At 42.7% G+C, this 24,066-nt stretch overlaps 1 protein-coding gene across 1 annotated transcript in view; it reads left to right on the forward strand.

The window, feature by feature from the left end:
* Positions 1–785: 785 nt before the first annotated feature.
* The window catches only part of AGBL1 (AGBL carboxypeptidase 1), a 281,145-nt gene continuing 257,864 nt past the window's right edge, over positions 786–24,066 (forward strand). Inside the window, exon 1 of the mRNA XM_042824521.1 lies at positions 786–824. Coding sequence (XP_042680455.1) covers positions 786–824 — 39 coding nt within the window. The remainder of the gene's footprint in view (positions 825–24,066) is intronic.

Here is a 24,066-nt window from a genome sequence, read left to right on the forward strand (position 1 = left end):
CTTCCTTAGGGGAAGAATACATAACTAAGTAAAAACACACTGGACCATTTTCTTGTAGTGATGTTTCTGTGAATGGCAGTGCAGAAAAAGGCAATCCCAGCTTATTGTTAGTAATCTTATGGTCCAACATCTGTCCTGTATCTGCCTTAGATGTTTCTGTGCTTCCTATTACTTGCTGTAATTCTAATATGCCCACTTTTCTCATGTCCAGTGAGTGCAGATTGGACGTTAAGCCAGGTTATCAGATAGCAGGCAGAGGCACAGGACAATAAGGAGCTTATGCTCCTTCCCAGCTGGAAGCTATGGATGCAGCACAGAATGGACAAGCTCCTTAACTTTGCAGCACCTTCCCCAGCCTCTCTTTGCCCAGCACGTGTATGAACGTGAGCACCCTCCTGCACGTGGGTGTATCGTGTGAAATATCGAGCTGCTTGAGAACTACCTGAAGTAACCTTGCTCTTGCTCCTAACAAAAAACGCTGTTCGGTGATTTACATTCTTTTGTAATCCGATGCAGTGATTAGAAAATCTCTTCGTTGTATTCTTTTCCCTTTAATGCAGCAACCAACGACCCCTGCGCTGGATGTGAGAGAGAAATGTCAGCTCTTCATGTGGAAATGAGTCAGCCAACCATATGTAAACATCAGGGGGAGCAGCGAGCATGACAGAGATTTGAGCGAGGAGAACATGAAATGGGCTTTAATCTGATCACAAATCTTGCTTCCGGGGAGGAGAGCTGCATGCTGCCAAGTGCCCTAGACAGCAGAGACAAGTCCCCAATTATGGATGTGCAGACTCAGAAGGATTCAAAGAAAGAGCTGGCAGGTAATGATATTGTGCTATTTTGCTGTTGCTTTATCTCTGATACCAGCCCTGGCGTCCTACATTAGCCTTGTCTCTCATCACTGTCAGCCCTCTGCTTTTGCATCACCCCTTTCCCAGCAACTGGAGAGGGGCAGCATCAAACTGCCCGTTTGGTTTATCTGCAGTGCCCTTGTAATTTGATGGAGATAACTTTGGTTAGCACATCTCGTACTACATCTGAGTACCTTACCAGTGATACTCAGAAAGGACTGGCTGGTTCCCGTCCATCTGAGGGCAGATTTCCAAAGGGCCCAGATACTGGGGAGGTGGTATCCCTTCTAGATAGCTGCAATGCCTTCAAGATTGAGGGAGAGAAGGAGGCTAAAATATGGCATAGCAAGAAGGCAGGGAATAACACAGGTTATTTCCACCAGGTTCTAGGACAGGAGGACAAGGCGGGCAGTTGTGGGTCCACGGTGGTGGCTTATCAGGGGACTGAATTCCTGGGTTGCTCGCAGGAGGAAGGGCAGTGAAGTAGTGAAGTTGTCTTAAATCACTAATAAGAGAGGAGAAGGGAGGACCCTAGATCAGATGGAGGGGCAGGATGGCCATCACTGCTCACAGAGAGGGGAATAACCAGAAACTGTCTGAGGAGAGATTTTTCCAGTTTCTCTTAAAAGAGAATAATGTGTCTGCCTTCAGGGAGGTAAGTATACTCAGGGGACAAAATGTGCAACACAGTACACTCAGGTACTGAGGACCAGAGTTTTAAACTTCTCCACTTCCAACAGTGTGTCCCCTGGGCAGACTCCATCTGTGTTATTTCTCTGTATCATACCTATTGTTCAGCCACTCTGCTGTTGCCAGATAAAGTGAAATGAGGCAGGTTGAAGTTCAAAGGCAAACCTGTTAGGAGACATTCACCAAGCTCACTGCTGCTGCCATACCAGGGTATGGGAATGCTCTCTCACTTTGGAAAGTGCCTGGGCTGTGCTGGCACTGTGGCACTCCACAGTTTGTAGTTACCTGCAATCTGGCAGCCAGAGGAGACTAATGATGATTAGTCTTGTGACCAGACTGCTGCTGCAGACACCTTTGGTCTTGGGTCATCTATCTGAGTGTTATTCCAGCAGTCAGGAAGGGATCAGCACTGAAGCATTATGCAACCACAATTTCTGTCCAGAACTCTGTGCAGTAGCTCTCTAGCTCTGCTTTCCTGGGCACTAATGGCAAAAACTGCGTTTCTCTGCTCTAACCTTTGGTCATATTCTTTTCCCCACGCTGAGATTATTGCAGATCAATGATTTTTAAGTGCTGACATAGACACAAATTTTACAGCTAGTTGGTAATAGATACTGCTTATTTCAGCAGCATTCCTCCAGAATATAAAATTATGTTTACACTTACATGGCACCTTTCAGCTGAAGAGCTCAAAGTTGCAAAGCTTCAGAAATTCCTTGTGATGTGAATCTAATGTTATTGATGAAGACAAGAGGACACAAAGAGATTGAGTATAACAGCACAAGAACAGCTCTTACAGCTCCACAACTTCAGACTGAAAGTCTGTCTAATATTGTTTCTACGTATGCATACAAGATAGAATGCCTACCTGATACCCTGGGAGCTCTTTGCTTCCAAATGTCTATGGCTCTAAGGTTTTCTAAATGATATCTGTTTTTTATGTCACTAATGATTCTGAATAGTAACTATGGAACTATTTGCAAATCCATTAAGATCCAATAGGATTCAAGGAGCTAGGAGATGTCTTATCATCAAGTTAATGACTCGAGCAAAGTGAAGAAGACAAAAGTCCATCCATTTAACCATCACACCATACCTTTAAGAGAAAGATATAGAGGTACTAGTATTGCTACCTGATTTTTCTCAAGTGCTGCCAGACTCACCAGGAACTCAGGGTAATGCTGAAAATTAGACCTGTACCTGCAGACTGATGTATGCTTTTTGTTATGAAAAGAGATCCATACTGCAACCTCCAGGCATATATAGGATGATATTTTAAATGAGAAATGATGAGAGTAAATTTCCAGCAAGTACAGAAGAAACGAAAAAACCTTTTGAAAAAGCACACTTTGTTCCCAGCTTTGCACTTCACTTGCATTCTCAGTGTTGCAGGAGAGAGCTGTGTAAATGAAGGTCACTGCAGTTACTTGCAAAATTGTCTGGAGGGTTTCTTCTAAATGAAAGGCTACTTCTTTCTTTTCTTTCTGGATTATGGCTTAAGAGATCTGAATACTGCAAAATCCTGGGCAGGTAGCCCAGCATAGAACCATGAGCTTGAAAATATTTGAAACTTTGGATATTCATCTTTTTCTTGTGATTATTTTGTAAACAGCATTTACAAATTGCTACGCAGCATTTTGGAAGCTCAATTCACTGGTGGAAAGAGGAGTCATTTAAAAACATCAAAGACCCAATTGTTTGGAAGTTTAAGAGACATTCCCATCCTTGTTGAGAGGGCAAAATCACTTTAACTACTTGAAAATCATTAGCAACTAATGGACTTGGTTCTGAAGGAAAGCATGACTGCACTTGGGGGTCTCATGCTAGTGGTGTTGTCTCTACCACTAGACATACCCCCACCTCCTGCAGGGCATTACTGTCTCTTCCCACCATTTCCATGCAATTTTTGTGTGTGTGTGTTATTACCTGCTTTATGTTGATTTCCCACTGTTTAAGGATGCCAGAGAAGCCATTGTGAGAAGATATAAGAACCCCTGACTTTTTGTCTTTTTTAAAGAATAATTGGGAATCTTGCCTCGAAGTCTTGGTGAGGCTCCAGGTTGCCTGAAATTGGGCTACCCCTTAAAGTAGCAGTGTTAATGGCAAAAACAGAGGCTGAGAATGCTTTGAGGTTGGACTGTTGTCTCTTGGGTCACAGCATAGGCATCATCAGAAAAACACTGTAGATGTTTTCCCTCTTCATGCTTTCTGTGGGAATAACAGAGCAATTGTTAGTCACCCAAGGCTTTTCAATCTGGTCCATTTCACCAAGACTAAATTTGTTTTGCAATGTGAATAAATTAAGACAGAACTGAAAAATGTCTGGATGAAGATTAGTTAATCATTTAGGGAGTCCCATCAGCTCTCAGGGCTCTACCATGGAGCTCCCACAGCATCACTAGTATGTTCTGAAAGGCAGCCAATGAGCAGGATCTGATTCACTGCCCGGATTAATCTATATGAATGGCTGTGGGATCCATTTGAAAGCAGCACTGAGAATTGGCCTATAAAAAGACAGCCTGATTTTTTGCGGAAGCTACTTTGGGAAATGAATGAGGACTTTACAATCTCCTTCAGCCATAAAAAAACATACACGTCTCATACTGCTGCTTGCCTATTTTAATTAAACCAATAATTAAATTTTAATGAAATGAAGGTTTTCCTGAAAAAGAGGCAGCAGTGACTGAGTAGTTTCCAGCTGAAGGAGGGAGCTGAAGTGGATGTATCAGGCCACTGGGCTTCCCTCCCCTAACAAGTGTTGGAGGAAATGCAAGGCAAAACGGCTTCATGTAATGAACTGCACAAGAAATACTTATGATAATGAAGTCAAGAGGCAGCTCTCCTTGGCTGTGCATTTTTATCCATCTTCTCCCAGAATAATGCTCTACTCTCAAGGCCACTTAGAGGCCACTGCTGCAAGAATTCTGTAGAGATGCCAACGCTGTCATAGCAGCTGCCCCAGGGACAAGTCCAGGAATAATTGGCGCTTGGCTCCATGTTACAGAGAGGAAGTTGTAGGCCCAAACCTCTGTGGCCACTCTTAGTTGAAAAATGTTCTTTGAGATAACTTTTATTTAGAAACGAATAAATAAACCTCAGAATTTCACTGAGCTCATCACCAGAGTAAGACAGGTTCACATACAAGCTCATGAAATGCTACCCAAAGGCCGAAAAGGTGCAGATGTTTGGATGAACACTCAGAAGCAGTGATAAGGTGCTTGAAATGCACACAAATGTGCATGCAGCCACAGGCTCATTGACTTTAGATAGAAAAATGCAACTGAACAGATGATTCCTCTTTCCTCCCCAGATATGACCACCTTGTGCTTTTCTGTGGTGACACTGTTACCTTTATTCTCCTTCTGCCACTGATGCTCTGTGTGTCCTTGAGAGACTCCGCTTTGACTTAACAAAGTGTAAGCTGGAACAAAAATGATTGCCTGGCTCCCAGAGAGGGAGTTGTGAGAGCTGATGGATTAATATTTACTGCATTTTATACATGTCAAGAGCTATTGATAGGCACACCAGGGAACTTTCTGGGCACATCCAGTGCTAAAAGGAGGAGCTGCCACAGCTTGAATGGAAGGACTCATCTGGGGATTGTTAGCAATTATGCTGTGTTTGTAGAAACCAGCATTGACCTATGTAGAAGAGGCCTGCATTGCTAACACCTCTGCACTGGAAGACATCACTGACGTACTCAGAGATCACATGAAAGTAGTTTTAGATTAACTCTTCCATAGTTAAATTTACTTTGGAAGAACGATGGGCACAATCCTGCCCTTTATGAGTTTGTGCACTCACCCTAAAAACTTACAAACTCGTTGGTCTCTTTCAAAATGTGCTTTACAAGAAGCAGAAATTCCAAAGATAGTTTCTAGAGTTTTATTAAAAATTTGTGGCTGAGTAGAAGTGTGACATCCACTACGTTCCTCTGATGAGAAAAGGCTTTTCCATTCAATTCAACACGGCGTAGCATGCTTATCTTTAGCTAATGTTCCCATCGCCTTCATGGATGTGGGAAACTGGACCAGTTCTTTTGAATTGTTTCTTTCCAGGAGAGTTTACAGGAAGGTTGAGAGGTGGGAAGTATTTCTTAGTAGTGTAGAACAGACAGAAGTCAGAAGGACTTCTTCTAAGAGACCATTTTCAATTGCTCCCAGAGCCAGATCTCCCAGGAACTCTCTGTGCTTTCCATCAGTCAAAGCAAAATGTAGACAAATGCTGTCCCTCAGTCTTACAGCTTCTCTGTCTCTGAGATGATTTCCCTCCCTGCAGTGCAAATTTCCCTGCACTTCAAATTTCGTTGTATTCCTATTTACAGGAGAACCATTCATCATTCAGGATGGAGAGAATTTTAATGATGCAGGGTTATAAATAACTGCCCATTTTCAGTTCCAGCTGTGCTTCTCATGTAGCCCTCAGCACTGACAGTCTGCTTCCAAGGCCTCTGTAGCACTGACACATTTATTATGTCACAAACCAGCACTCAGGGTCAGTCTTAGCAAAAACTTACTATGTATGCAGAGTCCAGCCTTGGAGAATTCAACTCCAGACTTAAGGAAAGCCAGGGGCAGCAGGATAGGAGTTCTCTTGCTTGTCGATGGAAGAACTAGGCACAAGTGCAAATTCCAAAACAGACTAAACCCACAAAAAAATACCCACTTCAAAAAAAAACCCAAGCAAACAGCACCTGTCATTTTCTTTAACATTTCTGCCTCATAATGCAGGGATAACGAAGGAGTTTCCCTGGGAGTTTTTCTGTTCACTCCCGATTACATCAGATTTAGAGAACAGTCACTCCTATGGCTTCTGATCAGTTTTCTGGTCAGTTTCTGGATGTTTGGTAGAGAAAGTCATTCAGTATTGATCATTAAATACAATTAACAAAGTTCAGTAGCCTGCTGTTGCTGAAAACATTGATTGCGTGGGATAAAGTACTTGCAAACTTACAGGGGGTCACTGCTGTTACTGCTATGGTGAAGGTCAAGTGTAGACATCTAGTGATCAAAAACAGATTCTCATTTCATTAGGTGCTTCCTGTCTCTCTGACTCTCTTGAACGTGTCCTTCAGCTGTTCCCTCTGACAAACTGCTCTGTGTAGCACTAAATATGAGCTAACAGCATAGCATCACCAGTCCTCTGTTATCTATGCAATCTCGTCTTCCTACACTTCACTCTTTCTTTACATTTTGTTTCCTTATGGGCATTTTTCACCCAACCCGGCATTAAAATGGACTGGAAGATGACTGTGATATTCATTCATTTTTGAAGCCTGTGCCGATCAGAGCAAAACAAGAGGAAGCAGGATGGGCTGAAAGGCTGAACAAGCTTCTACAAAAATTTAGATGGGGAATGTGTTTTGGAGTTAATTCTCTGTATCCTGATATGGTATCACCTACAACAGCCCAGTTTCCATGTTTTTCTCCACTTGCTGGTCTTGTTAATGTGTAACCCACCAGATTGCTCATTTAGTTTGAGTTCTCTCCTTTTTCTTTGGTTGTTTTTGCTACTTTTTTTTTTTTTTTCCCCCTGGTGCCTTTGCATACTGAATACTGCTATGTTTGTCAGAGATGCTAAATGTGAGACAAACAGAAGAGACAGATATGCCACAGTTTGTTCTGCTAATGGGAACACTTTGTGTACTGCTGCGTCTAGCTGCCATAAAGTCCATTTCCTTAAACATTCAACAAAACAGATTCTTCCCTGTCTTGCGCTTATGTCTGTACTCACACTTTTGCAGTGTGGGTGCCACATAAAACTAAATTAGCATAGAAACATTTTAAGGCAGGCAAAACTGATGACACAAGTGACAAAGTAGAGGAGAACTAGGTTGCTGGGGTTGGAAAAAATCATTGTTTCCCTTTATGAGCAATTGAAAAGCTTGATACAGGTATGTCTGCAGGCAAATAGAGAGGGCATTTTGTCCAGTAGAAACATTCACTGAGCTGCAAGTGGCAGAACAGGCCTTGCACTGTTGCCTGGAGACTTAAAAAATGCAACTAAGGCATCAGTGCCGTTAACTATTGCTTTATTATTTCATCCTCCTCCCTTGCTTCTTCAACGCATCCCTGCTGTTGTCCTTCAAAATGATGCTGGCATGATAGGATACTTGATGGGAGGTAGGATAGTCAGCCCCCTATGTGCGTGCAGTGTGCAGCAAGAGGGTTCAAAGTGGGAGCATCTGACAGCAGTCAAATGGTTAAATGCATCTTTCTGAAGATAAGCTGTGTATGCGTGTTTAATACATGGCTGACTTTTCATGAACTAGATTTAAATAAGAGCCCAACAAAGTATATTTCAGAATATTTGACAATCTGTCAGGGTATGAGAAGCATACATTCTACCTGACAAATGAAAGCTTTTATTCTTAGATGAAGGAAAGGACAGCATGGCACAAAGCCAGCATGTTTCCACTCCTGGTTTATGAAACAATTCAAGACAAAATTGTTCAACTGCTCAGAGTTTGATTTGACAAAACATTGTCCACTGTTATTCCAAAGGAGATCCAAGGCATGCAGAGGTCATGTGAAATCTGTTTGAGCCTAGCCAGCAAATGCAGTGTGTTTTCAAGCCTGGGTTAACATATTATTATGGCAGATCTCTTTATTTGATTCTATTAATGCCTTTACAAATGGTGTAGGCTTTAGTGATCTGGAAATAAAGAAGTGAGAGCATGCCTTTCTACAGGACCATGCCTCTCAGCATCTGCCAGAAAGGACAGTGACACAAGAAAATATCCTGTATCGTGTACTGACACAGAAGATAGCATAGCGACTGTAGCCTCTGATACACCATCCTTATGTCCTGTACATCCTATATCTTTGGTCATCATGCTGCTGCAAAAATGAACCGCTGCATGGCCCCAGATGATGCTCCCAGACCCTGCCACTGTGCAGGAAAAAAATGAAAGGTGAGATTGCAGGGATGTCTCCAGAGGAGCAAAACTCTGATTAAGCCTGCTGTCCCCTTGTCTGCTGCAGGCACCATGTACAGTACCAGCCTCATATTAAACCAGTGTAAGACCAGCAATTTCCAGTGGTCAGTTTCTGACCCAGAAGATATTAACTTGCCATCCAGTGGCTGCAGAAGGTTTGGGCAGCTTCCAAAAGCATCTGAAAATGAATTTTCACATCACAACTTGTGTTTTCATTCCCATTTTAACCATTTCAGTGCTGTAGAAGAGTGATTATTTCATGGGGGGGGGCCCCCCCCCCACTTGTTATTCAGAGAGGCAAACCTCTGCGTAGGCATTTATAAACAGAATATCATCTCCGCATGTATATTGCTCTGGTGATCACTTATGATAAGCATTGTGCTTGAACAAAAGGCAGTGAAAATGAAGGGTTGTTAGAGAAAAGAGCATCCAAATAATACTGCTACTGAGAAAAACCCAACAATATCTCCTCATTAAGATACATACACATTTCTTGGCTATGTAATTTTGACAGGAGAGCTCATTTCTATATTTAATGTAAATGAAGCATGGACAGTTAACTGGGTATTTTACACCATGATATTTCAATTGTGTTTCATAAAACTCATGCTGGCCTTGGAATGAACAATTTATCCAATTAGGGTTTCTTTTTTCCATTTTTAATGGAATCTGGCTACTCTCTAATCTGTCTCACTGGTTTAAAAATTGAAATAATCCTATTAGAAACCAGGTGTGCAATGTGAGTGCAAAATTGGCATCATTTTTATGAGAATCAGGGAAAAAATATCCTCAGGTTATTCACAGGTTTCCACGCTGATTTTTGTTATTTAGGTTTTATTTAACGCTCATATCTAAAAACTGAATGATGTCTGCATTTCTTTGGTGTAGACTGTAGGTCAGAAATGTGAAGTTTGGCTGTGGCTGCTCACCTTTTTCTGGAGGTATTGATACCGGTCCTACAGTTGCAGTTACAGTATTTAAGTCTTCCCTGGGCTAATTTTTATTTATCCTGTGAATTACTTTCAAATGCAATTCAGTGTTACATGAGTAACAACAGGCTGAATTCTGGTTTGGAATCCAAAGAAATGTAAAAATAATGCTGGGAATTTATATTTTGTACGGGATTCCCACTTTTAATTTACGAATCAATAATATTACAGTTGCTAACTATCTGACAGAGGGCTTCTGTCTTCCTCTCATCACTTCATTCACAAGGAAAATGTCCAGATTCTCTCATGCAGGGAGATTTTTAACCTTTTATCATTCTAATGCAGTGTCAAAGTTTAAAACATTTTTAATTTTTGTATGATGCTTTTGAATGAGGGTTTGCATATTTTATAGCTTTACAACGCGTCAACAAGGAAAACTTCAAAATTGCCTTTTACAGGCAGGGGAAATGTAGGTTTAGGTATAGGAACAAGTTTCTGTGGTTAGAATTCTACTTAGCGCCAGCTGATCCATGTTAATGACTTCTGCATATGCTCATAAAATGGAATAATTGGACGGAGTGCTCTTTTAATGCAGGTAAAACCATCCTGCATTATTTTACCTTTGCTGTGGGCTAAAATACTGAGCACATATTTGCTGGAGATCAGGTGACATCTTTAACTTGTTTCTGTGTCTTTGCCCTGGGCACAGGAAAAGAAAATTACAGGTCAGAGCTTGTACAGCAACTGCAGAGAGCCCAGGGGTCCTGCCTTTGAGCTTCTAGTGCCCTCTGTCCTCCCCGTAAGAACATTAACTCTGGCACCGGTAGGAAGCTGCAGTCATGAGTTTAATTTCCATTTTGTTTAAGGATCACATAAACCTGAGGGCACAGGGGAAACAACAGTGGCATCTATATAAACTTTAACAAGCTAATCATCAAGCTGGATTGACAGCGTAATATGAATAGATGGGAGAATGTTGATGCTTTACCTCTGGCATTTATCTCTGTGTAGGCTTCCTAACTTATTCAGCCTTAGTGTATTGAGTTAGGGGACCTCCTGTTCTTAGAAACTAACAACAGATTTGGAAATTCAACAGAAATCTGGAAGGAATGGCTATGAATGATGGTGAATAATTAGAGACCTCTGAGCTTTTTTTGCTTTGAATTTGTTTTCAAAGGGTTTTTGAAGTTACAACTTATGTTGCTGTAAACATCACTGTCACTTTTGGGGTCTTTCATTAGCATTTCTATTTGTTAATCTCCCTGCAAATTCAAATGCAAGTTCCCGAGCTTTGTGTTGTATGATGCTTTCTTGTAGTCTCTGGGCACAACTAAGTTAACTATCCCCAAACTCTAAAGAACAGAAGACATGTCTTTTCCCCAAGCTATGCTGTTGGTATTCTTTTTCTCTTGCATTGCCATATGTGTGGTGAAATGTTTGCAATTGTTTCTAAAGCTTCTTCACATGGTAAAATAGCCAAATCGTTGAGCTGTGGTTAGGGCTTATGGAAAATGTGATCTGATAACAGGGGACAGCATTGTGTTCAAGGCAGGACAGAAAGCTAACTACTCATCTGGCATCTCACGATGCAGCAGGAAGAGGTGATCATCTTGTGTTAATTACTAATCCCTGCAAGAGGATGGGGGATCTGGAAGTGTGATCTGTTAGGAAAGGGGATCCAAGACATCCAGACTATGGTTTGTTTACATCCACCAGCTTTCACTGCCTTCTCAACATTCACACAGCGGGAATTAATAGTTTTACACAGCTCTAGCAGCAGATACAATTGTCACAAGAAAGAGAATGAAGCAACAGTGTGGAAGAGCTCCTTTAAACAGCTTCTAATTGTCTCTGATATAATTTTCTGTCAGCGCATTAATTTGTGGAAGACATAGTGTGCTGGCTCTGCTCATAAAACCCATTACCTACTGTCCTCCTTCCGAGACCATTTGAGGACATTGTTCCTGTACTCCCTTGGTTCTCTATCCTCTTTACATAATGGTCTGTTATTAGATTTTATTGAGTCCTGCTGATGTGAAAGAAACCTAAAGCCTTGCTTCAATGTCACTTGTCAAATGTGCTAACTCATATAAAGACTTCAAGACTGGCACTGGATATTTCCCTTGCCTCTAGGATTAATCTTTTTACAAGGCACAAATGGATCTGGTAAGTATGGTACACAGCATGCTCTTACTCCCTGCACCTCTTTCTACCAAACTTAACACCCCTCTAATATTAGAACTTTTTCTCCATTAAGGCCATCTGTGTTTCACAGTCGCTACACTCAACTGTATGATTTCATCTCTCTGTGTATTGCCTAAGCTCTCAACTTTTAGGACCCATAGAGCCCAGCCAAACTCTTTCAGTTTAACTTAAGGTAGATTTTCAGTGTATTTCCAGAGACCAGGGGAGCCAATGAGATAAGATGGACTGACACACAAGAAAAGTATAGTGCCACTCTGCATTTAACTCTTTGGTATGCTGAAAGCAATAAAGCAATATGCCTACAAAGGCTGGTCAAAATTCAGTGTTTTTCAGATAGAATGCCATCTCTACCTAAAATATGGTATTTCATGGAGTGCAGCATCATTTGCTGTTGTTCTTGTTGACATTAGTCTTTTCATTTAGAAAACTGAAATCTCTGAACCTGAATTTGCATGGCAAATGAGGCTGTATAACTTCTCTTCTTATTGCCTGGTTGCCTGTAGAGCATCTTATCCATCAATCAATAGTCTTCATAACATTCTCCATGAATGGACTGCTGTGATTCCATAATTATGCACAGGTATTTCAATTTGGTTAATTTTATATCTTGGTAGTGATGTCCTGGGATCCTGCTGGCAGACACAGAAACCAAGGAATGTCATGCTTGTATCACTTGTTCACACATTGCTGGGCTGAGCTGGAAAGGATTTATCTTAGCATCTGCCTAGAACACTTGGTCAGTAACGGTTCTGCAGAGTGTAAGCATAATCACATGAAAATAGTCCCTGGCCAAGAGTGGAGTGGTTTATTCTTCATTTTACTGCTCTTCAGAAGATTAAGGCTTAGCTCCAATCTGTGATTGCTTTGCATCAGCAAAGAATTGTGTGCACACATTGACCATCTACCGTGTTGCTTTGCAATGCTGAATCTGTAAGCATTTGTCTTTTGCCTTGAGAGCAAGGCTGATGTTACTTCGTCAGCAATCTCTAATTATTCATTTAAAGAGGAAAGGCTCTTACTAGAAGGACTAAAGAGACCCACGCCAGAATAAAGTGCTTATTTGAAATGTAAAAGACTGAAAATAATGCTCACAAACTGGAAAGACAAGACCCAACCTTCATATCCCGCGTATCAAATGATAATCTCCACTGTCAGTCTACCAATCTCCCTCAAGTGATACCATCCCTGCAGTAAGAAAGCTGAGCTGAAATTTTTGCATCCCTGAAAAAAAAAAAAAAAGTTTTGTTTGTATTATGATGTTTTCACATTGAAAAAATGTCCCTGGAAAAACTTCACCTAGCTCTCCACTCATCTTTCTTACCTGCTCCTCCTTGCTTACCAAGTCCTTTGATATCGTCCAGCTGAAGCTACATGTGGACTCTGTGCCCTCCTAAGAATCCAAGCTTCAACTACAGCTGTACTCCAGCATGGTTCATGCACCAGGGAACAAACTCTGCTCTGAGCTACAATCCTTACATACATGAAGAGGTACATGTGAATCATTGTAGCAGCCCTTGGAGCAAACTTTCTCCCAAAACTGCACTTTGCAGGGGAAGAGAGGCCGCACAGGATGGAAGCACTCTCCTTCCCTGGGCTTTGCCATGCTGCAACGCAGTGCCCTCTGCATGCATTCCCTCCCCTGTGATTGCTTTGGGGCACTGTCCATGGCCTTCATGGTTGCAACTGGAGAGAAGCGTCACAGTTGGAAGCTCAAAACTCTCCGTGAGCCTCAGTGATACCACTCCACCTGTCCCTCATGCTGGGTTATCTTCCGTTCGTTGTCAGCGCTCGTTAAGACTGAGGGCATCTCTCTCGCTCGCTCTGCCTTCTCAACATCTCCGGTTTCACAGGAGCAGAGTCAAACAGAGCCAAATCCACGCAGGGTCTGGAACGGATCAGCTGGGAATGCCTGTCAGGCCTGTCAGGCAGCCAGTGAGCTCCCTCCCTTCTCGCTGGCTTTCTTTGAGGTTTGTAGCTCTTCTGCTTTCTTGTTGCTATTGCCACCCTCCCCACACTCCCCCTTGCCACACACCAAGCACCCAGACCTTTACTGAGCACTTTACTTAATCCCTAGGATTCTTTATATAGGGATTAATCTTCTCGTCACAGTGGGAGAGCTCGGCGGGAGGGGGTACATTTATCTCTCCTGCTGAGGTCTAGAGTTGCATTGCTGTGATTATTGGTGGTAGCAGTGTGCGTGTGTCTGGGGATCTGTGTTTAGTTTCTTCGTTTCTTAAACAGCACAGGGGCAGCAGCCAGGCACGCTTTCTGGCTGCATTGTTTGCTGCTAGCGAGAGAGATTGTGAGTGGGGAGCAGCATGGCAGAACAAGAAGCCAGTGGCTTGAAAGTCCTTCTTTCCACCCTCCAGGTAAGAACAGCTTGAACTAATGAGAGAGGTGCTTGGGCTTGTTTTCCTCTTTAGTTCACCAGCAGTGACTTGTTGAGCTTAGTTTGTTCTTAGGAGCTCCCTGCTAGCTTGTCTCTAAAAGCATCAGCACACAGGAGTCCTGACCTGCACCTCCCACCCTAAAGCACCTTTATGAAACGAAGTTTCACTATCTGAAGACAAACGCTAGCAGTTACTGCTATGCATCAATCACCAAGCCCTGTCTGCAGTGCCTTGGCTTCTGCAATCTTGCTGTGTGCAGCAGGGGAATGAGGGAGGTGTGAGGAATCGGCTGCTTTGCGATGAATGGGACCTGACAGCACTGTCAGTCTGTGAGCGAGGCGAGCTGCAGCAGCGTGCAGCACTGCTCCGAGCGCCGTGGAGAATGAGTCAACAGATCTGCCTGGAGGCTGCAAGTTCCTCCCTGTCAAACTTACTTCACCAAGACCCCGAAGCACTCTCAGGAAAGCAGCAAGACCTCCCTTGGGCTTGGTGAGACGTGGAGTGCTCAGCAAATGTCCCCGAGGAGCAGAGGGGAGGGAAATGTTCCACTCCAGGATCACACTTGTTGGACAGGAGAAGTATTTCTTCCTTTGTCTGTAGGGTATCCCCTTGGTTCTTTTTTCTCCCAGCATGTATGTGCTCCTTGTGGTCTCACAGGAGAGGAGGCATGACCCACTCTATGAAATGAGATGCGTGCTTTGGAAGGGAACCTATGCATTCATGAGATACCGTTATGTCATGAGTGGTGGGTGGGAATTGTTCTGCCAGGACAAGTTGCTTGTGCAGAAAACAGCTTTTAGACTAGTTTTCACTAGTTTATGGTGAAATTCCAATTGTCTGCATTTCTAAGGTGCCTTCATCTGGGTCAGAGCCCCACGGGGACAAGAGTTTGGGGCAGTGTGTGCTACAGGATCTTTACATATGGGGCAGCAGCATCCTCTGATAGCTTTATGCATCACCAAAACCTTGCACTACTGCATGCACAGGAGCAGAAAATAAGGAGCACATTGTGTGAAACAGACTTACCTCCTGGGTCAGCCCAAGAGCTCATGTCCTTCAGCCCTGTGTTTCTGAAGGTTTTTGTGACCCATCAGAAATGTGTATAGAAGGTCGTAAAACCCCATGGTACGTAATTGGCTCCAGAACCATAGCTGCACACAGTGATCAGCCTTGACATCTTTATCCAAGCTTGTGTAACTGTCAACAACTTTTATTTCTCATTACATTGCCAAGCTCTGGTTTGCCTTCCATGGCACCCTGTCGCGATGAGTTCTGCAGAAGAATGGGCACACATGAAAGTTGTTTACTGTTCTATTTTATGGCAGTGTAACTTGCCTGCCCCTGTTGCTCTTTCAGCATATGTAATGAATGTTTTGCATTAGATCGTGCTTTTGCCACATCCAGGTTACAGTCTGTTACTTTGGATAACTCAGAACTGAGTGTACATCTCCTGTTTCTTCTTATACTTTCTAACGCTAACAGTCCTGGTGCTCTGTGCATAATCTGGGGACAGAAAGGGACAAGGCACAGGAACAAATTGGGATCTGTGATTTAATATATGTGATTCATTAACAAAGCTGCATGGAAGAGGATGAACCTAGAACCAAGTGAAAGAGTTGGCAAAACTGCAAGGGTATTGGCAAAAAATGCAAGGCTGCTGAGCGTTCAACCACAGCATTACAAAATCTAACCTTAGTATAGTACAGCAACCTGTTTTCCAAAAAATTCATATTCACTTAAAGAAGAGCGACGGGCTTTCTCTCATTTGTTGTGATTCCTCTCCTCCTCTCTTACCTTCAGCCAAAACTTTATCAGTGAATCTCTCCAATGCCATCACCTGCCCCAGGTACACAAACTCAGAGATAAAATGGACCTTTGCTAGTCACAGTCTAGAAGCGCTGTCCTGGGAAATAATGACTTTTGTTGACATTTGCATTTGCTGATATGATCTCTCCACACTTTTTATTTTCTCCAACAGCTGTCCAAAACACAGTGGCTTTGTTTTTTTGTCCTGCCAAATTGCCAGTGCTAGTTCATATTATTTTATTGGGCATGAAGAACATATTTGCTGAGTACAGCAGGATGTTCTGCAGGACAGTATTACTGTGTATTTTCCCTTTGTTTCATCACGTAAGTCTCGTTTGTTTACAGAAAGCTTTCAGCTGGAGCATGAAGGAACATTCACCCACCAAGCTGCTCTTTACAGACCTCAGAACAAAACCAGCCTTGTTCCTTCAGTCACACACTGACAACTAGTTTTCTATCTTACTTCCAAGCACTGGCATGGATCATTCTTCCCAATCTGAGGAATGTATCCACCTGAGAAATGCTCTATCACCTTCAGCTGAGAGAGCAATCCAGCTTGTGTCCTCCTGGCACAGACTCCTGGTCTCACAACCTGGCTTTGGTAAGGATGGTCTCACGCAGACCAAAACTCTTAGAACTGTTGACACTGTGCACTTTGTCACAGAATTCCTGCTCCAGTCAAAGAAAGAAACGCATTTGGTTTTTTGAGTTCTTCAGAACTGTTAACAGAGCAAAAAGGGAACATGATCCTCCAATGACAGCAGAAACTCATGGAGCATGACTCGTTACAGATGTTCTGAAAAGTGACAAGGTGAAAAGCAAAAAACTGCTTTTAAAGCGCGGCTGCATTTTGTCACTGAAATGTTACTGCAGGGAAGACGTGACATTTCAGATCCCTAGGTAAGAAGTGCTTCACTGCTTACAAGGTACAGCTTTCAAATGTGAGTTTCAGGTTTAAGAAAAACCTCTCCCTTTTTCACAGGTTTTGTATCAGTATTGCAGTGCCAAACTATTAGGTACTTTCTGTTATTTCTTATTTTGCTTTTAACCCTGATACTTTCTTCTTTGGTCTCTCTTCTTGACTCTCCCTATCCCACCTGCTCCTACAATTATCCCATTCGTCTCTCATCCTGTTCTGTTCCCATCTCTGCATCACAGTAATGTCTTTGTATTGAGCTCTGCTCTGTCTTTCTTAGCCAGTCCAGTAACCTACACCAAGGCTGGGCTGGTTACTACTCTTCACTCTACTCTCCAGTCAGACCTTGCTAAAAATCAGCATCGTCTCCACGTACAGCTTATGTTCAGGGGAAAAACTTTGATGTTTTGCAGGCAGCCTCCTTAAAACTAAATCCCAGACAGATTTGGGTTTAGATCCCCTATTTATTTTAATGCCTAAAGGAGGTATGTGGGCATTGATTAAAAAAAAAAAACAACTATCAGTGGTTAAGTAGAGCAATAGAAAATGCAGCATCTTTTGTTGCATCCCAGATTATTGAATCATTTGTGATTTTAGAGCATCCGTGTTCATACTGCTGGTTATCCCAGCTTCATCTCACTCTGTCCTCCAGATGCATGCTAAGTAGGCAACATTTTGATTCTTCCTCTGCTTTCTCCCTGCTCTTTTCCTTGCTTGCCAGGCCGAGATATGAGCCTGCCTTGGTTAATCCTGAGAACATCTCCTTATTGCATGGCAGTGTGCACTGTGTTGCCTGAGGAGTCCCAGATTTCCTGTTGGCTCTCAGCACAGTGTTCACATGTTTCCCAAAGCCACACTGTCTGCGTGCATATTCCACTAAGCTGGCAACCCTTGGGGCTGTTGGCAGATCTTTGGCTCATACTAAACCCTACTGTGCTGGACTGCAAAGGTTTCTGAATGTTATGGTTCAAAAGGAAAGAGGTGAAAATCTTATGTATCCACGAGGATGTGATCTGTGTAAAGGGATTCCTGTCTGAATGACTGTGGTGCCCAGCAGGGAAGAGATGCAGGATTCACTGTTTGCTAACTTGAATCTCTCTGTTCCAATGCGCTGCTTCTCCTGAGCTGTTTTGCTGGCTGGCTGACAAGGCAGTTCTATTGTTATCCTAAAGTCAAGTGGGAAGATATCTGTGCTGCTCCAGTGACAATGAATATAAATGCATTTTGCAGAATGCTTTTGTCTCCTCTGCATCCTTGCACTTATACCGTCAGCAGAGCAGCTGAGATTCCTGGGACTGAGCAAAATGGATGTAAAACACCAGGAACTTCTCAGCAAGCAGAACATCTGCTGGTTTGCACAGGAGGTGGGAGAATTTGGAGTTTGGTTCTGTATTTTTGGGAGGCAGCTTGGCATGCCAGGGGTTAGTTGAATACTCTTACAGGGAAGAAAACTCAGCTCAAAACCAGATGGTCATTTTCATGTGGTTCATTAACTGTGTTTTATTGAGATTGTTATACCTAAAGTAAACAGCAGTGGATTTAGTGTTCTCCTATTCCTTACAAAAAAAATTCTATCTTTGGAGCAGAAAAAGCAGTGCAGTTAGATCAATGAGGCACTTGGATATGGTGTTCCAAGGAAAATCCATCATAGGGAAACACTGGATGTTCTGTCAGTACTCTCCTGTCTCTAATGCCAAAGTAGCATTGTATGGGAATTGCTAAGTCATGGTCTGAGCCAATGATTGAGCACCTGGTGGAGGGACACAGCCAGCCCTGGGAACACAGGTGAAAGCAATTCCTGGTTCCACCCCTCCCTAAGCCTCATTTAAGGGCTGGCTGCCACAAAGGAAGGGTCTCTATCTGCAGGTCCTTCCTTTTGGAGTATTTGGTGAGTCCTCCTCTTTGGGATGGGTAAGCAAATCCTTTTTTTCTTTAACTGTATTGTGACCATCCCCCTTTTCTTCGGGTAATTGAGAACTGGTTATCTGCTATTGCTTTTGCATAAAGACATAGGTTGCATATGCTCATTTTTTAAAGAAGAAATACTCTTCTGCAGGCAATTCTACAGAGGTTCTCTAAACCAGCATCGCAGCTTTCAGAGTCACTGCTTGTTCTTTTTGCCTTAGCTATCACATTGTCTCTGGTCTAAGGAGAACCTAAAGGTAATTCAGAGCACTTCCTGGCTCACCACCGTGGGGCATTGCTAAGTAGGAGGAGACCTTGCACCATCAAGAGAGAAAGGAGGCAACATCTGGGCATCAACCCCAAATTCCTACAAGGCCATGGAAGACATATCAACATTTGGCATTCTTGTCAGTGCAGAACACTGAAAGCCCTCAGAGGCAGCTGAGGCACGTTTTGGGCTTTGCTGAAACCCTTCCACCAGCTGAGCTCAGACCAAGCTTTTGTTCTGTTCTCAGGCTGGCTGCAGCTGTTTCTCTGAGCATGCTGCCAGCTCCTCTGACAGTGCTTTCAGTTGGGCTCTTCAGAGTTCCCTGTGACTGCGTTAATGAAAATGTAGGACCTTGAGGTGTAAAATCTACCCAGAGGCTGATCAGAGCACCAGTAGCTGCAGCTGGGATGAGCAGGAAAGCGCATTGTATTCTGGCCCCAGAAATCTGAACAGAACTTCCTCTGCCAAGGAAGAAAAGTCAGCTTCAGTCTGTCCTTTCCTGGAGATCCTCTGGCTCTCTTGCTGTAGAAATGCAAATGTGGTGGGATAGTTTTGTCACTAAATCACTTGAATGCAGGGCTGAAGAAGTGGGTTACTTCCCAATGCATCTGGCTTAATCACGTGTTAAATTGCTAATAATCCCACTGTGCCCCCCATTGGTGTTAGAGAAGATCAGGCAATTAATAGTTGAAGAAAAAAAAAAAAAAAGTGAAGTTTTGCTGAAATAATGATTCAAACAGAAGCGAATCAATAATTCTGTTTCAGTATGGGGCTTGGGTTGAGCACAATAAATAATGTACAGAACCACATGTTAAATGTTGAGGACAAAGAGCAATGCAGGGTGATTGTAAGGGAAGCGTGCACTGCTCATGCAGGAGCAGGGATTTTGTGAAATAAAACAAGTTACTGTGTAATAATAAATAATATAAAAAATGCCAGGGGGCCAAGTGAGGTGACACAAGCAATTTAAAAGCTGTGCTTCTCAACCTGACTTTGCACCTATGGTCAGCTGTTTATATGTAGTATAATGGTGTGCTATACAACAGTGAGCAGCTTTATATTGTATTTTATATTTATATTTTATATTATTTGAACAGCTGCAGCATTATGGACACGCACATTAAACTACATTATGTAAGAAAGTAAATGCATTTGTTTAAGACATACTTAGCTTTCACATATGATTTAAAAATATTCAAATCATTTGATTTCCTATTTGTAAATCACAGATATTGTTGGTGGTTACTGTGCTTCCATGGCTGTTTTGTATGCCTAATATTAATACACTACATCAATATCTTTGTGTCAATGGAAAATTTCCACTTTCACCTTCTCTTGGGCTTCAATAGTTTCCCTCTGTGAAATACATGAAAAGAGTTGTTTTCATACAGAGAGATGTTTGTTTGAATAGATCTTGCTTATGTTTCTTTATATAGCATAATCTTATTTCCAGTGTATTATGCTACATTGTGCTGTAATGATTTGGCAATCCTTTTCACGCACTTTTTCTCTCCTATGCATTGGAGCAGTCCTCTTGGATTTATCTGTAATGGGAAAATATGTCTGTGGTAGAAAATGCATTCGTGGGCATCTCTGAATGACAGTTTATTACATTACACTTAGCAGAGAGTCCTAGAAGGTTGTATCGAAAAATGGATGGGCTGATGTTGGTTGACTTTAGCAGCGTCTTGTAACACCAGCAGTTTCATGGATGTGCATTAACAGGGAGAACAACGCCTCCAAGAGTTTAAGAGAAGGGGGTGGATTTTGTGCTGCTCATCCTGAGATAGCAGGGCTGAAAACTGCCCCTGGGGATGTCCCTGTCATAGGGGCGCTGGTTTTGTGAGATCACTCCTGTTTGTGTCAGGATGGGTAGCACAGCGCATATCTTCACTATGCTCGTGAGAAAATCAGAGGGAGAATTTGTACTTCTGAGGGAAGAGAAGGTGAAAGCCCCCTTTTTTTTTCTTCTTTTTTTCCTGAAGAGCCCAGGGAAAGTACAGAACTGAGGTGATTCTTGCCACTTGCTCCTTATGAAATTAGCCATGCTCCTTGGGGGGGAAGGTGACCCTTTGCTGTGTTGGGGTTGTTGTATGGCTTTCCTGTCTTTGTGAATCCCCTATGTGCAAACACACTGATCACCCATATTTGCTGTTGTGCCATGCCAGACTTTAGCACCATGACTACATTCTTCTCACCAGACCTGGATGTAAAATAATTCCCTGTTGCGTTTCTCTGTTCTGTTAATAAATGCTTGTCTCATCGATAGTCTATCTGCACCTGTTGGCCTACAGAGCCTGATGTGCTATAGGACACAAACCCTATTCCACAAGCTGAAGCCATTCGGCGTGCTGAGCTCACTGCTCCTCTCCACAGGGGAAGGGACTTCAATTCTTGATCAGAACAGGCTGTTTTGGGCTGCTGAGGGAGATTAGGGCCAGAACGAGATTGGAAAGTGGTGGGATGCACTCCTTGATAGGGGCCTACGATCTTCTCCAGGGATTCCCTGATGGTGTAAGGCAATCTCACCTGACTGTCCTGCTCCCCACTGACAAAATCAAGTTTGACGCAGAAAGTGGGGAATGAGTGTTAGAAAGAAGCCATAAGGTTTGCTCTTGTACAGCTCTAGGTGTGAATGTCCAGCGCAGTTGACAGGAGTGAGTCCTAAGTGCCTACAGTCCTGTAAACTGTGTGCATCAGAAGGAATGCGTGCTTTTATTTCAGAAAAGGCAGTTAATTTAAAGCTCCTATTGAAGCAAGAATATGAATCAATGAAAGTGCAACAAATTCACATCCATGACTCGGTGTTTCCTGCTGATCCGTTGTACTGTTAGGGCTTTTGTTTTACTGGATGGAGACCTGCCATATTATGAAGAAATTAAGGTTTTTAGAAGTAAAAAATTTGTCATTTGTTTCATGTCTCCTGGAAGGGACAAAGGTAATATAATGGAGACCCTTCTGCCCACAGGCAGTACTAAGCTACGCAGAAGAGAATGAATGTTTTGCACTGGGTATTGATTGACAGAATAACATCTGCTCAACAAGAAATTCCCTGGGCAAAGTGAAACCTCCTTCCCTTAGGGGATTTGGAGAGCAAGGCTGTCACTTTTTTTTTTGTGTGTGTGTGATTTCTTTTCTGGGAGGAACACAGCTTTTTCTTTAAAGGAGTTGTAGGTAGAGTTGGAATTAATGAGTACAGCAACACTTTTATGGCGAGTCTTTTTTGAAACCTGAGTAATTCTGACACAGAAGAGTCCTGTGGAAGAAATAACTAATCTACCAAGGAGTTCTTGCCTTTTTTCCACCTTTCAACAAGGGATGCTTGAAGGCAGAACATTTGTTTTATTCTTCTGACACTGGAGACATGGAAACACTACAGCATTGCATTTTACTGCAGTCCACCACTGGGAAGTCTTTTATGCGCATTAATTGTTGGTGTAATTTACAAGCAGAGGTTTCCCAATGGGAATTTGATCCCTACAGTAAATGGAGATGAGTTCTTACCTTCTGGACTGATCTGCTCCTCCTCACTATTCTACCTATTTCTTCCCTTTCAACATACAGAATGGTGGAGTATTGATGGCCGAAACAAGACTCCTGGGCTTTATTCTCAGGACTGCTAAAAACTCTCTCTATCAAATTCATTTAATATCTGTGCCTCCTGATTTCTTCTTTTGATTGCTAAATAGTACCGAACTTCATCTGTCAAATCTGAGTGCTGAGAAGCAATCGCATTGTTTCCCAAATTAAAGTGTAGAACAACTTACTCCATGAGCAGATGACAGTCGTGTAGTGGACTCAATGCAGATGGTTCTCTACCACCCTCTTATTTTTGTGGGATTTCTTCTGGAAGGTCAAAGTGGGAGATTACAGGGAGGATGAAGCTGGCTCTATATTTCATTCAGGATTAACCTGACAAGCAGGAGTGTAACAGGGAAAACATGAACAGTTTGCTTGGCGTAGGGAATGCCCACCTGTCTGTGCTGCAAAGGAGGGGAGGGCGAATGGTCCACCTGACCTTTCGCTATGATTAAAATACAAATCTGATGAAGTCAGAGGAACAAACGGAACTCTTTCAGCCCTCTGTTTTTCCAGTAGTAAACTAGCACCATCCTCATGGTTTCTGGAGAGGGTAGAGGACAGCAGAGGTACTGAATACTTTTTTTTTTCTGGCCTCCTCTTTGGGAAGATCTCCTGCATTTGAATGGCCATTTGCCCCGTGTTAGTGTGCCATAACAAGGGGAAGGAGCTTGAGATGCCACATGAAGACTGTGTGCCTGGCTGTGGTTTTCTTCAAGTTTGTGTTCCAGTAGGACTTAGGTCACCTGATTTCCCCATAACGCACAAAGATTTCAAGGGGACAGCTGGAATTAGAGATGCACTAAAATGATTCTCATCTACAATGAAAACCATGCTTATGAGTGGTTTATTTCAAAAGATTCTGTAGCTAAAGCTGTATCTCACAGAAAACTTTGAAGGGTTTTATCTATGAGACAGTTATCTAGGCGTCTGGGAAACTTCCTAGCTGAGTTCTCCTTCTGTGTCCTGACAGAGCTTATGGTGATCTGTTCTACCAATGATCTCCTTGAAATCATGCTCAAACATAAGGACACAACTACGTTGTGGTGGTCTCTACATGCTGGTGTTGGATAAAAGTATTGGATTAGGCTCTGGCATGCACCAAATCTCCTACTGGGGTATTCCCAACATAATTCACCTTACTCTCAGATAGCAGATACTGTCTCAGACAGAACACTGAGCTCGTATTTTTAAATTTATTTCCTGTCACTTTTTCCTGGAGTACAAACACAGCAGTGAGCTCATTCACTGAGCTAACAAAATGCCTGTTAGCTTGACTGGCCAACACTTAATTTGCAAATGCTTCTCTGCTGTGGAACTGAAGTAACAAGAGCTGAAGGAAGTCCCAAACATGCCTGCCTTTAATATGGCGGCGTTGGCTTGCCTTTTTTGGATGACTTAAATGGGATATGGGTGGAAGATAACAGTGTTTTTAATTTCTGAATGGTGTACCTTGTCATACTTCTTAAAAAACTGGTAGAGCTGAAGGCTTTGCTTTTTAGAGGTTGCTGTGAAAATCTAGACAGATGGGTCTCAGCAATGCAGTTAGACAGATGTTCTGCTTTACATTACTTGTAATACTACTTT

Source organism: Centrocercus urophasianus, unplaced genomic scaffold, assembly GCF_019232065.1.
Source record: "Centrocercus urophasianus isolate 14NV4802_14NV808 unplaced genomic scaffold, USGS_Curo_1.0 seq_23, whole genome shotgun sequence".
In the NCBI taxonomy this organism is placed as follows: Eukaryota; Metazoa; Chordata; class Aves; order Galliformes; family Phasianidae; genus Centrocercus; species Centrocercus urophasianus.